The sequence below is a fragment of the Salmo salar genome, chromosome ssa05 (assembly GCF_905237065.1).
Source record: "Salmo salar chromosome ssa05, Ssal_v3.1, whole genome shotgun sequence".
In the NCBI taxonomy this organism is placed as follows: Eukaryota; Metazoa; Chordata; class Actinopteri; order Salmoniformes; family Salmonidae; genus Salmo; species Salmo salar.
In genome coordinates this window covers 67,735,336-67,752,188 of record NC_059446.1, presented here as the reverse complement: position 1 = coordinate 67,752,188, position 16,853 = coordinate 67,735,336, and the positions used below count along the sequence as shown (strand labels likewise).

The 16,853-nt window shown below is 42.4% G+C and overlaps 1 protein-coding gene across 1 annotated transcript; it reads right to left on the bottom strand.

Moving 5' to 3' along the window:
- Nucleotides 1-2: 2 nt before the first annotated feature.
- On the bottom strand, nucleotides 3-4,581 carry LOC123743044 (IgGFc-binding protein; the record flags this gene model as incomplete). The annotated part of the gene is made up of 7 exons (XM_045717739.1): nucleotides 4,571-4,581; nucleotides 4,189-4,236; nucleotides 2,467-3,693; nucleotides 1,915-2,255; nucleotides 1,223-1,796; nucleotides 526-1,130; nucleotides 3-362 (listed from the first exon to the last, which is right to left on the bottom strand). Coding segments are annotated over exons 2-7 (3,153 nt in total), but the record flags the coding sequence as incomplete, so codon positions are not given.
- Between the last annotated feature and the right edge of the window lie 12,272 nt (nucleotides 4,582-16,853).

Here is a 16,853-nt window from a genome sequence, read left to right as displayed (position 1 = left end):
TCCCCTGTTTGGTAATCAAGCATCAGGCTGTGGTCACAGGTGGGGCACTTCTTGCCGTCGCAGTCGCTGGAGCAGCCAGGGTCGTTCCCCACTTTCCAGCTGTCTCTGAATACTGTTGGGGTGTTAGCAGGGCTCTTGTCTGGTTTGAGGAGATTGTCGTTCCGTTGGCCATTCCAGTTTCCGCAGAGCCCTCCGATGAGGTCTGAGTAGGAGCTGGGGAGGGTTAGGGAGACATGGCTGTTCCAGTTGAACTTCAGTGTCAGGCCAAATTTGGTCTTCACCACCCCAAAATACCCACTGCGGAAGATGGACAGTTGGCCATCTTCTACATCAAATGGCAAGTTCACATACTGGTTGTTGACCTGGGAAGAGAGAAAGAAACTTGAATGAAACATGAAGGATGATAATGTCCTGATATTTCTTCTTACATTAAGTAGTATGATCATTAAAAGCTCATTGACAAAATAAACCCAGAACGCAATTATGTCATTCATTTGGAATGGATAACATTTTAAGGTAGCTTACCAACACTTTGCCAGGGTTGTCCCTACTCATGATGATGATGTTTTTGAAGACAGTGATGGTGACTGTCTTTGTGTAAGACACTGCCGTGTTCCTCCCCCTATTCTGATTCTTTACAAGCACCTCAAAATATGCCAGAGATCTGTCGTCTTTGCTGACCAATTTGGAGAGAACGTAAGTACACGTTCCCTGGAAGTCGAACCTCTTGCCATCAAACGTGCGGTAGTGGGGGTCGCCTGAACCTTGGCAGGTGGCATAAGATGTTGGGTTGCAATCTCTCTTACCACTCTGCAGGCCACACACCTCTGATTTCTTGCATGCTGTTGCTTTGCATTCAACCTTGGATGTTCCTGAATTGCATTCACACTGCTTTGTGCATTTGTCATCTTCCCAGAACTTCATTCCAGATGGGTAGTATCGTCCTTCATAAGAGCAGCCACAGCTCTCCTTGGAGATGCATTTGTCTCCACTGAGGACAAAGCCCTTGTTGCATTGACAGGTCTCCACACAGGGTTCCTTGCACTTTGCTTCAGCATCTAGATCTGAACAAGAGGCAGGACAAGCTGTGCCACACGCCTCGTAATAGCTGTTTGACGGACATTCCAGTGCTGCAAATGTGAAATTAGAAAATATATTTAAATAATAGTGAAAAGTGCAATCAAAAAATCTTTATGAAATGTCTGGAAAGAAAGAAACTCACGGCATCCAGTGATTGTCCTCCACTTAGGGCTAATTTTTACCCCCTCAGCCAAACAGGCATCATTGTAGCTTTTCATGTTCTCACAGAGGAACTGGTAGATGCCTTTATTGATGCAGACGTCATACACACAGTTGTCCATGAACACGCCTGGGTCCAGGACCTTGTGGCAGCTTGCGAATGGGCCATCTTTTTTGGCCAAGAGACCACATAACTTTTCTCCCTTGTATTTCTGTTGGAGAGCCGGAGTGCAGCTAGGACATTCCCCTTGGCAGTCATCATGACAGAACAAGTCGCCATCTTCAGTTCTCCAGCTCTGGGCAAACTTCACCACTGTGGGTTCCTTGTTACCTTTGGGGTTAGTGAACTCGTCATTGGGATCCCCGTTGTAGTTCCCACAGAGCCCACCCAGGGTGCGGAAGTAGCTGCTGGGGACAGTGATGTAGAACTTCATGTTCCAGTCGTACATAACCTTCAGGCCAAAGTTTGTCTTCAGAACAGCATAGCTGCCACTATACACCACCGTTAGGTTTCCCCCGGCAAGGGTCACTGGCAGGTAGACATTCTCACCATTCACCTAAGAAAAGATCAATAAGCATATGGAAAAACCACTCAGTTCACCTCCTGGATTGACCAAATTTACCATGGAATCGACCCCAATCCTGATAATTTCCCTCTGGTCTCTTGTTACTTACCTCAACCTTCCCTTTATGTGTGCTGATCACAACAGTCAGCCCATAGACCGTGACTGAGACTTTCCTCACGAAAGACACCCTCTTGTTCCCTCTGTGGTTGTTCTTGGTCAGGACAGTGAACGGGATGAGGCCAGGTTCAGATTTAACAACCGTGGCCATGACGTAAGAGCAGGTGCCCTGGAAGTCAAACCGCTCCCCATCAAAGGTGAGGTAGTGGGGATCGCCCACAGCCCTGCAGGTTGCTTTGGAGATGTGGACACAAACCCCCTTTGTACATTCTTCCTTTTCTCTGCATTTGACGTTCTCACAGGGGTCTGGCGGTGGAGTGGGTGGGGCAGTGCCTGAGGGAGTACAGAAGCAACGTTCAAGACTAATTCTAGTTTTAATGCAGTGTATTTGTTGTGTTCTGGTACGTTTTGTTTTATTGTGTTGCGTTACATTGTGATGTGTTGCGTTGTATTGTGTTGTTTAATAGTTGTCCTATTTAACGAGAGAGGTGTTGAGGCGCAGTTGATAGGCCATTTAAGTGGATGTGTCAATTAAACAGCGTACCTTTGGAACATACTCCTGTTGTAGCATAGCCGTCTCTTGGCATGCCACCATAAACGTAAACAGCCATGAGGGAGTCGCCTTTGATGGAGAAATGCTGTTGCTGCTCTCCCAATGGAATATTTACCCACATGTACTTAGGGTCTGAGTTGAATGATGTCCATTGGAGAGATTTCACACATTTATTTTTCTCACAGACTTTAACGGTGTTGATCCCTTCCCCCTCGGAGACAATGACCAATGTGCTCTTGAATTTGCTCTGCGTGTCCACCGACCACTCGTTGGCCAGATCAGACGTTGGGAGGATGTTGGTGAGGAACGGATCATAGGGCTTGTTGTTGCTGAAGTACATCACCATGACCTTCTTGTCACTTTTGATGATCAGCGGATATTTGGGTTGGACAGAAACCACATACGCCTGCCCCGCATTCAGCTCTTTAGCAGTGGATACCTTTCCCTCAATGATCTTCACTAGAGTGTTGTCCTCTGAGGCCACAATGTTTACAAAGTCTGTTGAATGGGTCATGTGCATGGAAGGAACCAGGTAATTGGTGGAGAGGCTCTGTACTGGTAGCAGTTGTTCGTAGACGTGATTGCAGCGGCCTCCATCTGCAACGCATTCGTGTCCCCCCAGGACCGCCACAGGGAGCTTGGCTTTGACCCTGGTCCCAGTGAAAGTGGTGTAGCTTTGATAGAGGTAGACCTGGTATGGGTCCATGGTAACAATCACCGCCTGTCTTTGCTTCCAGGAATCCACGCCACTGAGATTTGTGTTGGAGGCAGGGATGATCGTGATCTTGTTGGGCTCTTTGCCATTGACGATAGACATAAGCTTGTGCATGTTGCTTGGACCCTCATCGGGGGTGAAGACCACATAGTCAGTACCCAGCTGGTCAGTTGGAAAGACCACACTGCTGTCTCCGGTCGAGAACTTGTAGTTGAAGGCCACCACTGAGATGTCAGAGTTGGAGGTGACCTGCACTGTTTTGGTAGAAGCTCCTGGACCCCCAATTTCAGCGTTACCAGGTATGGCGATCCATTTGGTGTTCTGTTTCTCTATTTTCACTGAGGTGGAGAAGCCGATTGCATTGACCTGAATTTGAACAACGGCTGGATAATCCTGTGTGGTTATGGCCAGTTGAAGACTCTGATCATCATGGTAGCTCAGCAAATAGTTAGGCATAAAGGCAGTAATGAACTCTCGCCCCACTGGGCATAATCCGCTGACCACTAAACATAAAGGAAGAAAGACAATTTTACAGATGAGCACCTGCATTCTTTTTGCAACCATTTGACTAATGTAATATCAGTTTAATAATGAAATGTTTACTATAGCTTAAATACAGTACAATTGTCTTGCTCCGACTGCTCTTGTTGAATTCACTGACTGTCATGTGTCAATTTAGTATGGCACAAAATAATTAGTTTTTGCTTGAATGACATGACCATATACAAATGTTTGTGTACATAACAGTACACATGCTGTCGCTTCCCCTTGGATAGCTTTATAACCAGTATTACATGTCTATAATATAGTGTTCCCTGCAGAACAAACAACATAAATGTACTATCTAATTAGAGGAGGCTAGAAAGATTTCATTTGCCAAGCTACAGTTCTGTGTTTATGTTTCCCCATAATGTTAGATAATAATAAATTATCAACTTGTTCAGTTCTGGTAGTAATTACATGACATGGAATATTGAAAGGTAAACTGTGATTCTTACCTATGAATAGGCTGACAGCCACACAAAGCTCGAAAGTTGTCCCCATGGCTGGAAACCAAAATGCACAGACGTGGAAAAAAATGGAAAATGGATGTAAAAACTAAATTAGTTTTGTTTTAGATTATATTATAGAAAAGCTAATGACAGGAGAGAAAACATATATAATTCATTGTAAATGCATTTACTTTAATTCATTTTTATCCATCAACAAATTATATAAATATTTTATAAATATAAATGAGTTTGCATTAATACATGTATCTACAAAGATAGGAAATAGTTTATTTCAATTCACTTTCAGCTCTGTAATAATTTGGTCTTCAACTGACTCTATTCACCATGTTTTCTAATCCAAAAGACTGATCTGATGTCCATACTTTACCTGTTGGTGGGACCATGAAGGATATAACAGACAGGGAGGGATAAGAGGGTGTCTTATATTGTGAAGAGGATGGGTAAAAAATAACACATCCTTGACAAAATATTGAATTACCGTACTTATTAAGTCAACATAGCGTATGCATGACTGTAATGCATATATTGACAACTGCGTGTCTGACGTTTCCATCTAACCAAAACATTTACATTGTATTTTTCCTCATAAGCAATACTTTTAAAAGAAATTAGAAACAAACATCTGTTTCATAAAATGTTACCTTAATCTACCTCAATATATATAAAATAAAACATATTAATGGATTTATTTAAGCAGGTTTGTCACTTTTAGATTTTATAAGAGAAACCTGGTAAATAATATTGCCAAACATTTTTCATAGACTCATTTAATATGGCCTACTGACCAGATGTTTTCATTTTTGATTTGCAATAAAATATAACTTTTAAAAAGGTCCCACTTTATATTAACTATCACATAATGGTAATATAGCAGCATAATGTAACTAGTGTGGGTAGTTGTTACATAGTACTATCAACTATTATACCTCTTATAAGGCATGTAAACCATGTAATTATTATATAGTTTTTAGCATCACTGTGTAGTGATGTAAATAATCATTTGTTCTTAACTGAATTGGCCGGTTAAATAAAGGTAAAATAAAAATGAAATACAAATTCGACCATATAAAATAACAATGTACTTTCAAATTATTCAAATGGTCATGTGCTTTAAATGTATTGTTTTATGGCAATATTTAAACATGGATTAGAAGAAGTGCTAATTACCTACATATGGATGTTTTAAGTGTATGTCAACAGAACATGGCTTAAGTGTATGTCAATAGGAGACGGGCGAGGAGAGCTTACACAAATAAAACATGGATACCATTACAGACACATTGTTATTAAAACAGGATATGAGAGCCACATATTTATTTACTGGCAGCTCAATCAAGAATAGGGTGACATAGGTCTGAACAAGAATTGACTATAGAACCATGAGGATTTTGGGGGTGTGACGAGAGGGGTGAGGTGATGATTTCTTAAATACACATAATGTCATGGGTGTGTTTGTATAGTTTAAGGAGGAGGTGAGTATCTGAAATGCATTACAGACCTGCTAACATATTTATTAAACCCTAACTTTAAAATGTTTTTCTTAAAAAAAAATTCTTCCACCTTTATTTAACCAGGTAGGCCAGTTGAGAACAAGTTCTCATTTACAACTGAGACCTGGCCAAGATAAAGCAAAGCAGTGTGACACAAACAACAACACAGAGTTACACATGGAATAAACAAACGTACAGTCAATAACACAATATAAAAAGTCTATATAAAGTGTGTGCAAATGGTGTAAGGAGGTAAGGCAATAAATAAGCCATAGTAGTGATGTAATTACAATTTAGCAAATTAATGTGCAAGTAGAAATATTGGTGTGCAAAAGAGCAAAACAAGTAAATAAAAACAATATGGGGATGAGGTAGGTAGTTGGATGGGCTATTTACAGATGGGCTGTGTACAGCTGCAGCGATCGGTAAGCTGCTCAGATAGCTGATGCTTAAAGTTAGTGAGGGAGATATAACTCAAATAAGTCTCCAACTTCAGTGATTTTTGCAATTTGTTCCAATCATTGGCAGCAGAGCACTGGAAGGAAAGGTGGCTAAAGGAGGTGTTGGCTTTGGGGATGACCAGTGAGATATACCTGCTGGAGCGCGTGCTATGGGTGGGTGTTGTTATGGTGACCAGTGAGCTGAGATAAGGCGGAGCTTTACCTAGCAAAGACTTGTAGATGACCTGGAGCCAGTGTGTCTGGCGACGAATATGTAGCGAGGGCCAGCCGACGAGAGCATACAGGTAGCAGTGGTGGGTGGTATATGGGGCTTTGGTGACAAAACTAATGGCACTGTGATAGACTGCATCCAGTTTGCTGAGTAGAGTGTTGGAGGCTATTTTGTAAATGACATCGCCGAGGTCGAGGATCGGTAGAATAGTCAGTTTTACGAGGGTATGTTTGGCACCGTGAGTGAAGGAGGCTTTGTTGCGAAATAGGAAGCCGATTCTAGATTTAATTTTGGATTGGAGATGTTTAATATGAGTCTGGAAGGAGAGTTTTTTACTAGCGTTTAAGAGCAGTTTGAGGCCACGGAAGGAGTGTTGTATGGCATTGAAGCTCGTTTGGAGGTTTGTTAACACAGTGTCCAAAGAAGGGCCAGATGTATACAGAGGTGGATCAAGGAATCACCCGCAGCAAGAGCGACATCGTTGATATATACAGAGAAAAGAGTCGGCCCGAGAATTAAACCCTGCGGTACCCCCATAGACTGCCAGAGGTCCGGACAACAGGCCCTCTGATTTGACACACTGAACTATCTGAGAAGTAGTTGGTGAACCAGGCGAGGCAGTCATTTGAGAAACCAAGGCTGTTGAGTCTGCCGATAAGAATACGGTGATTGAGAGTCAAAAGCCTTGGCCAGGGCGATGAAGACGGCTGCACAGTACTGTCTTTTATTGATGACGGTTATGATGTTGTTTATTACCTTGAGCGTGGCTGAGGCGCACCCGTGACCAGCTCGGAAACCGGATTGCACAGCGGAGAAGGTACGGTGAGATTCGAAATGGTCAGTGATCTCTTTGTTAACTTGGCTTTCGAAGACTTTAGAAAGGCAGGGCAGGATGGATAAAGGTCTGTAACAGTTTGGGTCTAGAGTGGCACCCCCTTTGAAGAGGGGGATGAAGAGGGGGATGACCGCGGCAGCTTTCCAATCTTTAGGAATCTCGGACGATACGAGAGGTTGAACAGACTGGTAATAGGGGTTGCAACAATGGCGGCAGATCATTTTAGAAAGAGAGGGTCCAGATTGTCTAGCCCAGCTGATTTGTACGGGTCCAGGTTTTGCAGCTCTTTCAGAACATCTGCTATCTGGATTTGGGTGAAGGAGAAGCTGGGGAGGCTTGGGCAAGTAGCTGCGGGGGGTGCGGAGCTGTTGGCCGGGGTTGGGGTAGCCAGAAGGAAAGCATGGCCAGCCGTAGAGAAATGCTTATTGAAGTTCTCGATTATTGTGGCTTTATCGGTCTTATAACCAACAGTAGGCCAACATGGCATTGCAGCTCACAGACAAAACACTCCTCTTGCTTAGTTTCTTTGACACTTTGAATGGATGGGCACAGGTTGGCCTCATCCCTGTCATCAATATAAGTAAAGTGCATCATATGCATGTATGGTTTCACACTCTAGCTCTGAGGGTGATGGTGTCAGTGGGCACCTTTTTGAACTGCTATCACTATAGTTGTATGTCATTCTTTATCTAAGTGACAATGCAAATTCTTGTTTTCACAATGCCTGCGTTGCAGCAACGGTAAATTTTAATGTAATGAACTGTCTCACAGAGTGACTCCAAGTGCCATGTAATGAAATGTAAAATATTTCTGTAATATGCCCCAGACGTTGCAGTTACATCCACCTTGTGGTGTAGGATCAACTTTTCAACCAGTCCAACTGTAAGGTGGATAGTACTTTTCCCACAGTTGTTGTTACCGTGCCACCTTTGACAATAACATTGGACAAAATGTACAGTACCAGTCAAAAGTTTGGACACACCTACTCATTCAAGGGTTTTTCTTTATTTTTACTCTTTTCTACATTGTCGAATAATAGTGAAGACATCAAAACTATGAAATAACATATGGAATCCTGTAGTAACCAAAAAAAGTGTTAAACAAATCAAAACATATTTATATATTTTAGATTCTTCAAAGTAGCCACCCATTGCCTTGACAGCTTTGCATCCCCAAAAAATCTAAGTAGGCTGGATTACATAGGGTTGCAGAGAGTAGCAAAGTCTACTGCCAGCAGTACTCAATAATACTTTACCAAGAGGGATTGGAAATGTTTCACAAGGCACAGTCCTGTAAGCTTAGACTTTTGTAACTAGTTTTTGTTCATGACGCATCAAATCTTTATTTCATGAGCCTCATCTTGTCCTGTTGTATCGTCATATGGGACCATCTGGTGTTGGTATGTTTCAGGCTTGTGTCTGAAGGACAAAATGAGTGGCATTGCTAATGCTGCCAAGAGAACTATCCCTAATAACACATGCTTTAGAGGAGACCTGTAAAAAGAAAGCGTATGTGTGGAAAAACAATGGGGATCGCATCAGAAGAAATACAGTAGACGGCACGAGTCAAAAAGTGATTGATGACCTATTTCATGTGTCACGTGGTTATGCCCATATATGTACATACTGTCCTTCCATTCTCACGCTGTCGACCTATCTTTACAGACATTTATCCATAACAATGCATAGGAGGCCCCTATAAGTGTCCAAAAATGTCTCCAAAATGTCACATATTTTAAGCATCTTTATTTTCATGCATATATATATATACACTGCTCAAAAAATTAAAGGGAACACTTAAACAACACAATGTAACTCCAAGTCAATCACACTTCTGTGAAATCAAACTGTCCACTGAGGAAGCAGCACTAATTGACAATAAATTGCACATGCTGTTGTGCAAATGGAATAGACAACAGGTGGAAATTAAAGGCAATTAGCAAGACACCCCCAATAAAGGAGTGGTTCGGCAGGTGGTGACCACAGACCACTTCTCAGTTCTTATGCTTCCTGGCTGATGTTTTGGTCACTTTTGAATGCTGGCGGTGCTTTCACTCTAGTGGTAGCATGAGACGGACTCTACAACCCACACAAGTGGCTCAGGTAGTGCAGCTCATCCAGGATGGCACATCAATGCGAGCTGTGGCAAGAAGGTTTGCTGTGTCTGTCAGCATAGTGTCCAGAGCATGGAGGCGCTACCAGGAGACAGGCCAGTACATCAGGAGACATGGAGGAGGCCGTAGGAGGGCAACAACCCAGCAGCAGGACCGCTACCTCCGCCTTTGTGCAAGGAGGAGCAGGAGGAGCACTGCCAGAGCCCTGCAAAATAACCTCCAGCAGGCCACAAATGTGCATGTGTCTGCTCAAACGGTCAGAAACAGACTCCATGAGGGTGGTATGAGGGCCCGACATCCACAGGTGGGGGTTGTGCTTACAGCCCAACACCGTGCAGGACGTTTGGCATTTGCCAGAGAACACCAAGATTGGCAAATTCGCCACTGGCGCCCTGTGCTCTTCACAGATCAAGCAAGTTCACACTGAGCACATGTGACAGACGTGACAGAGTCTGGAGACGCCGTGGAGAACGTTCTGCTGCCTGCAACATCCTCCAGCATGACCGGTTTGGCGGTGGGTAAGTCATGGTGTGGGGTGACATTTCTTTGGGGGGCCGTACAGCCCTCCATGTGCTCGCCAGAGGTAGCCTGACTGCCATTAGGTACCGAGATGAAATCCTCAGACCCCTTGTGAGACCATATGCTGGTGCGGTTGGCCCTGGGTTCCTCCTAATGCAAGACAATGCTAGACCTCATGTGGCTGGAGTGTGTCAGCAGTTCCTGCAAGAGGAAGGCATTGATGCTATGGACTGGCCCGCCCGTTCCCCAGACCTGAATCCAATTGAGCACATCTGGGACATCATGTCTCGCTCCATCTACCAACGCCACGTTTCACCACAGACTGTCCAGGAGTTGGCGGATGCTTTAGTCCAGGTCTGGGAGGAGATCCCTCAGGAGACCATCCGCCACCTCATCAGGAGCATGCCCAGGCATTGTAGGGAGGTCATACAGGTACGTGGAGGCCACACACACTACTGAGCCTCATTTTGACTTGTTTTAAGGACATTACATCAAAGTTGGATCAGCCTGTAGTGTGGTTTTCCACTTTAATTTTGAGTGTGACTTCATCCAGACCTCCATGGGTTGATAAATTGGATTTCCATTGATTATTTTTCTGTGATTTTGTTGTCAGCACATTCAACTATGTAAAGAAAAAAGTATTTAATAAGAGTATTTCATTCATTCAGATCTAGGATGTGTTATTTTAGTGTTCCCTTTATTTTTTTGAGCAGTATATATATATATATTGTCACGGTTATCGTCGGTGAAGGAGGACCAAAATGCAGCAGGACTGTGTTTGTTCATTTTGAACATTTATTAAATCAAAATGAACACAAAAACAACAAAACGAACTCAAGATCTACCAACAGTCTTCTCAGGCTCATACATGCTAGACAAGAAACAATCTCCCACAAATACACAGACAAACACACCCAACTAATATAGGACTTCCAATCAAAGGCAACACCACCCAGCTGCCTTCAATTGGAAGTCCACCCCAATTAACCAAACACAGACATACAACCAACTAGATCAACATAGAAATACGTAGACAAGGAACAGTGCCCAAAAACCCCGGAATACTAAATCAAATGCCCTTTTTAGAAAAACACCACCCCGAGCCACATAAAACAAATACCCTCTGCCACGTCCTGACCAAACTACAATAATAATTAACCCTTATAATGGCCAGGACGTGACAATATATATATATATATATATATATATATATATATATATATATATATATATATATATATATATTAACTGTATTCTGATAATAAGGCATTTTGCTCTTTGATCAGGATTCTGTCTCTGTGTGTCAACCCCACAGCTCGTAACCTGACACCTACCATGCAGCCTGCAGCAAGGACACAAACACACACACACACACACACACACACACACACACAGAGACATAGGGCCAGCTGTCATTCATTGAAGGTAAATACATTTTTCTTTTTTAAAACCCTTGTATTTTCTTCTAAAATGTTTATACATAAATGCCATTTATATCCTTTAAAATGTTTATTTGTATAATTATTCTTTAAATCCTTTCTTAGAAAATAATGCTATCAGCATGTTTCTCTGCTTGTAACCGAACGACCTCCCACACACAACCCCATGTTGTGGGGGTGACATAGGTCATTAGATCCCCCCCGGACGCTACAGATCCTTGTCAACACACACACAAACGGAGAGCAAGAGAGAGAGACAGCGATTTCATTCATTGAAGTTAAATCACAATAAACCTAAAATTGGTCTAGGAGCCATGTTTTATTTATTTAGAGTCTTCTGTGGTTTATCTCTCGAGGTTTCTTGTCACTCATAGTGTTCACAGCTCTTTACTTATACTGACCAATACCCTACTGTGACGACCCTCCCACTCTGTCTGCCGTATTTTCTCTCTTTGCTCTTGTTCCTTATTAGGGTGCCGGTGGCAGAGTTGGGAGGGTCGTCAGCTACATGGGAAACACCTGGGCCCGGGTGTGTACCAGGATAAAGGCACCTCTTCCACATTCATTGGAGAGACTCTCTCCATGCAGACACACTATGGTTTATTTGTATATAGGTTACTTTAGTTAATAAATATATATTTTGTTATTCCTTGTCTCCACGTTGTCTCCCTTTTGTTATGAACTTTGAGCCGGTTCGTGACACTACCCCCCTGGAAATTACTGTTTCATATACATTATTACTAAACAGCAGAGACTCAATACTCTACTCTTTTAAATGTTCAAACACATTCCACAGTTCAACAAGGTCACTACACATCAATCATATTGACAGCTTTAATGCAAACACATGCTTTACCATAAACAGACTCTCAGGTTACATAAGCACTCACTCGATAGCGTGAGAACGGAAGGACAGGATGTACAGTGCCTTGCGAAAGTATTCGGCCCCCTTGAACTTTTCGACCTTTTGCCACATTTCAGGCTTCAAACATAAAGATATAAAACTGTAATTTTTTGTGAAGAATCAACAACAAGTGGGACACAATTATGAAGTGGAACGAAATTTATTGGATATTTCAAACTTTTTTAACAAATAAAAAACTGAAAAATTGGCAGTGCAAAATTATTCAGCCCCTTTACTTTCAGTGCAGCAAACTCTCTCCAGAAGTTCAGTGAGGATCTCTGAATGATCCAATGTTGACCTAAATGACTAATGATGATAAATAGAATCCACCTGTGTGTAATCAAGTCTCCGTATAAATGCACCTGCTCTGTGATAGTCTCAGATGTCCGTTTAACCTGTTATGGCTAGGGGGCAGTATTTTCACGGCTGGATAAAAAACGTGCCCGAATTAATCTGGTTACCACTCCTACCCAGTAACTAGAATATGCATATACTTATTACATATGGATAGAAAACACCCCAAAGTTTCTAAAACTGTTTGAATGGTGTCTGTGAGTATAACAGAACTCAAATGGCAGGTCAAAACCTGAGAGATTCCTTTACAGGAAGTGGCCTGTCTGACCATTTCTTGAACTTCTTTTCCATCTCTATCTTTTACTAAGGATCTCTGCTCTAACGTGACACTTCCTACGTCGTCCATAGGCGCTCAGAGCCCGGGAAAAACCTGAATGTCGTCATCCCAGCCCCAGGCTGAAACACTTGATCGCCTTTCTCAAGTGGCCGATCAAGGGACTCTGGGCTTAGGCGCGTGACCCGACCGCCCCCGCCTTTGTGATTTTTTCCTCTGTTCGCCGAAAAGGAGATTCCCTGTCGGAATATTATAGCTTTTCTACGAGAAAAATTGCGTAAAAATTGATTTTAAACAGCGGTTGATATGCTTCGAAGTACGGTAATGGAATATTTAGAAATTTTTTTTTCACGAATTGCGCCATGCGCACGACCCTTCTTTACCATTTCGGATAGTGTCTGGAACGCACGAACAAAACGCCGCTATTCGGATATAACGATGGATTATTTTGGACCAAACCAACATTTGTTATTGAAGTAGCAGTCCTGGGAGTGCATTCTGACGAAGACAACAAAAGGTAATCAAACTTCTATAATAGTAAATATGATTATGGTGAGTGCTAAACTTGCCGGGTGTCTAAATAGCTAGCCCGTGATGCCTGGGCTATGTACTTAGAATATTGCAAAATGTGCTTTCACCAAAAAGCTATTTTAAAATCGGACATATCGAGTGCATAGAGGAGGTCTGTATCTATAATTCTTAAAATAATTGTTATGCTTTTTGTGAACGTTTATCGTGAGTAATTTAGTAAAATGTTAGCGAATTCCCCGGAAGTTTGCGGGGGGTATGCTAGTTCTGAACGTCACATGCTAATGTAAAAAGCTGGTTTTTGATATAAATATGAACTTGATTGAACAAAACATGCATGTATTGTATAACATAATGTCCTAGGGTTGTCATCTGATGAAGATCATCAAAGGTGAGTGCTGCATTTAGCTGTCTTCTGGGTTTTTGTGACATTATATGCTAGCTTGAAAAATGGGTGTCTGATTATTTCTGGCTTGGTACTCTGCTGACATAATCTAATGTTTTGCTTTCGTTGTAAAGCCTTTTTGAAATCGGACAGTGTGGTTAGATAAAGGAGAGTCTTATCTTTAAAATGCTGTGAAATAGTCATGTTTGAAAAATTGAAGTTTTTGTATTTTTGAGGAGTTTGTATTTCACGCCACGCCCATCATTGGATGTTGGAGCAGGTGTTCCGCTAGCGGAACGTCTAGATGTAAGAGGTTAAAGCGCAGAGAGCATCATGAAGAACAAGGAACACACCAGGCAGGTCCGAGATACTGTTGTGGAGAAGTTTAAAGCCGGATTTGGATACAACATTTTTTCCCAAGCTTTAAACATCCCAAGGAGCACTGTGCAAGCGATAATATTGAAATGGAAGGAGTATCAGACCACTGCAAATCTACGAAGACCCGGCCGTCCCTCTAAACTTTCAGCTCATACAAGGAGAAGACTGATCAGAGATGCAGCCAAGAGGCCCATGATCACTCTGGATGAACTGCAGAGATCTACAGCTGAGGTGGGAGACTCTGTCCATAGGACAACAATCAGTCGTATACTGCACAAATCTGGCCTTTATGGAAGAGTGGCAAGAAGAAAGCCATTTCTTAAAGATATCCCTAAAAAGTGTCGTTTAAAGTTTGCCACTAGCCACCTGGGAGACACAGCAAACATGTGGAAGAAGGTGCTCTGGTCAGATGAAACCAAAATTGAACTTTTTGGAAACAATGCAAAACGTTATGTTTGGCGTAAAAGCAACACAGCTCATCACCCTGAACACACCATCCCCACTGTCAAACATGGTGGTGGCAGCATCATGGTTTGGGCCTGCTTTTCTTCAGCAGGGGCAGGGAAGATGGTTAAAATTGATGGGAAGATGGATGGAGCCAAATACAGGACCATTCTGGAAGAAAACCTGATGGAGTCTGCAAAAGACCTGAGACTGGGACGGAGATTTGTCTTCCAACAAGACAATGATCCAAAACATAAAGCAAAATCTACAATGGAATGGTTCACAAATAAACATATCCAGGTGTTAGAATGGCCAAGTCAAAGTCCAGACCTGAATCCAATCGAGAATCTGTGGAAAGAACTGAAAACTGCTGTTCACAAACGCTCTCCATCCATCCTCACTGAGCTCGAGCTGTTTTGCAAGGAGGAATGGGCAAAAATGTCAGTCTCTCGATGTGCAAAACTGATAGAGACATACCCCAAGCGACTTACAGCTGTAATCGCAGCAAAAGGTGGCGCTACAAAGTATTAACTTAAGGGGGCTGAATAATTTTGCACGCCCAATTTTTCAGTTTTTTATTTGTTAAAAAAGTTAGAAATATCCAATAAATTTCGTTCCACTTCATAATTGTGTCCCACTTGTTGTTGATTCTTCACAAAAAAAATTACAGTTTTATATCTTTATGTTTGAAGCCTGAAATGTGGCAAAAGGTCGAAAAGTTGAAGGGGGCCGAATACTTTCGCAAGGCACTGTACATATACGGGCATAACCACGTGACACATGAAATAGGTCATCAATCACTTTTTGACTCGTGTCGTCTACTGTATTTCTTCTCACATCCATATATTGAAAATACTATATGCCTTGAATTACAACATGCATGGCCATACTTGTCTCAGTCAGGTGTATCAAGATTCATGATAACTGATGAAGTAGGCCTATTTCAACTTTATCAGTTATGAGGATGAAAAGTGTCAAGAGGTTGGCTAACTAAAGCCTTTTTACATTGGCAGTTTGAAGTGACTCAAATCAACAACAAAAAAATGCATATCCGATTAGAAACCCAAGCTTTTTCCTACAGTCTGAACAGCCAAAAAGCACATGGAATCATATGTCAAGCCACATTTCAAACCACCATGATAGATGGTTTGAAGTCCAATACAAATCTGATTCCTGGCCATTTGACTTGAAATTCAGCATTGCGATAGCTTCTAGCCTACCTACATGTTTTTATAATTTTTTTTACTCCGATATCCAATTACAATCTTGTCTCATAGCTGCAACTCCTCAACGAGCTCGGAGGAAACACCGTTCAACTGACGATCTTCGTCAGCCTGCAGGCACCCGGCCCGCCACAAGGAGTCGCTAGATCGCAATGACACAAGTAAAGCCCCCCCTGGTCATCCTTCTGAACTGAGCTCCAGGACAGGAAGGAAACTGCTTAGGGATGTGTGAGGGAAAAATTCAGTGTTTGCCAGATCTAGTAGATGTACCTATATAATTATTTGTAGCTTTATAATAGGAGCTTAGTAATGGTAAAGAGCTCTCTGCTTAAAGGAATAAATAAGGCATATTGCTGTGCACATATGGAGGGGTGAAACCACTTTCACTCCCCACAGCCTTTCTGAGCGTACAGACAAGGACACATCTGGCAACCATAGATAGCTCAAGGAGCAGAAACAGACTCGTTATGTTCTAAAGCATCCTCTTCCTGTGAAACTAAGCCAGGGTGGGGTGATCAACACCTGGTGCATTCGACCACAAGGTTGACACAAAGTGATTGTGGAGCCCAGGTGCGCCAGGGAAGGCCGGAATCGTCCCTAACTAAGCAGTGTTTGGGTTTCTATATAAACCCTTTGCGTTCTCTGTATTGTCGAGCTCTCACCCACCCACCTCAGAGTTTACTGCTGACCAGCTTCATTATTGAAATAATTAAATAATGATTAATTGTTTGAAGAAGTCACTGTGTCTCTCCCACTTGGTTAGAATTTCCACGACAGATGTCAGTGAAAAGAAGAATACAAATATACAGAATAAAAGTATTCCAAAACATGCATGTATATGCAACAAGGCACTAAAGTAATACTGGGGGGGGGGGAAAGCACAGCAAAGGAATACACTTTTTGGCCTAAATGCAAAGCTTTATGATTGAGGCTGTCATGTGTGCTCCCTCTCCGGCCTCTAGGTGACCAGGCTGCTCGTTATGGCGCACACCTGTCACCATGACACTCACAAGGACTCCATCACCTCCTTGATTACCTGCACCTATATATGTCACTCCCTTTGGTTCCTTACCCAGGCGTCATTATTTCTGT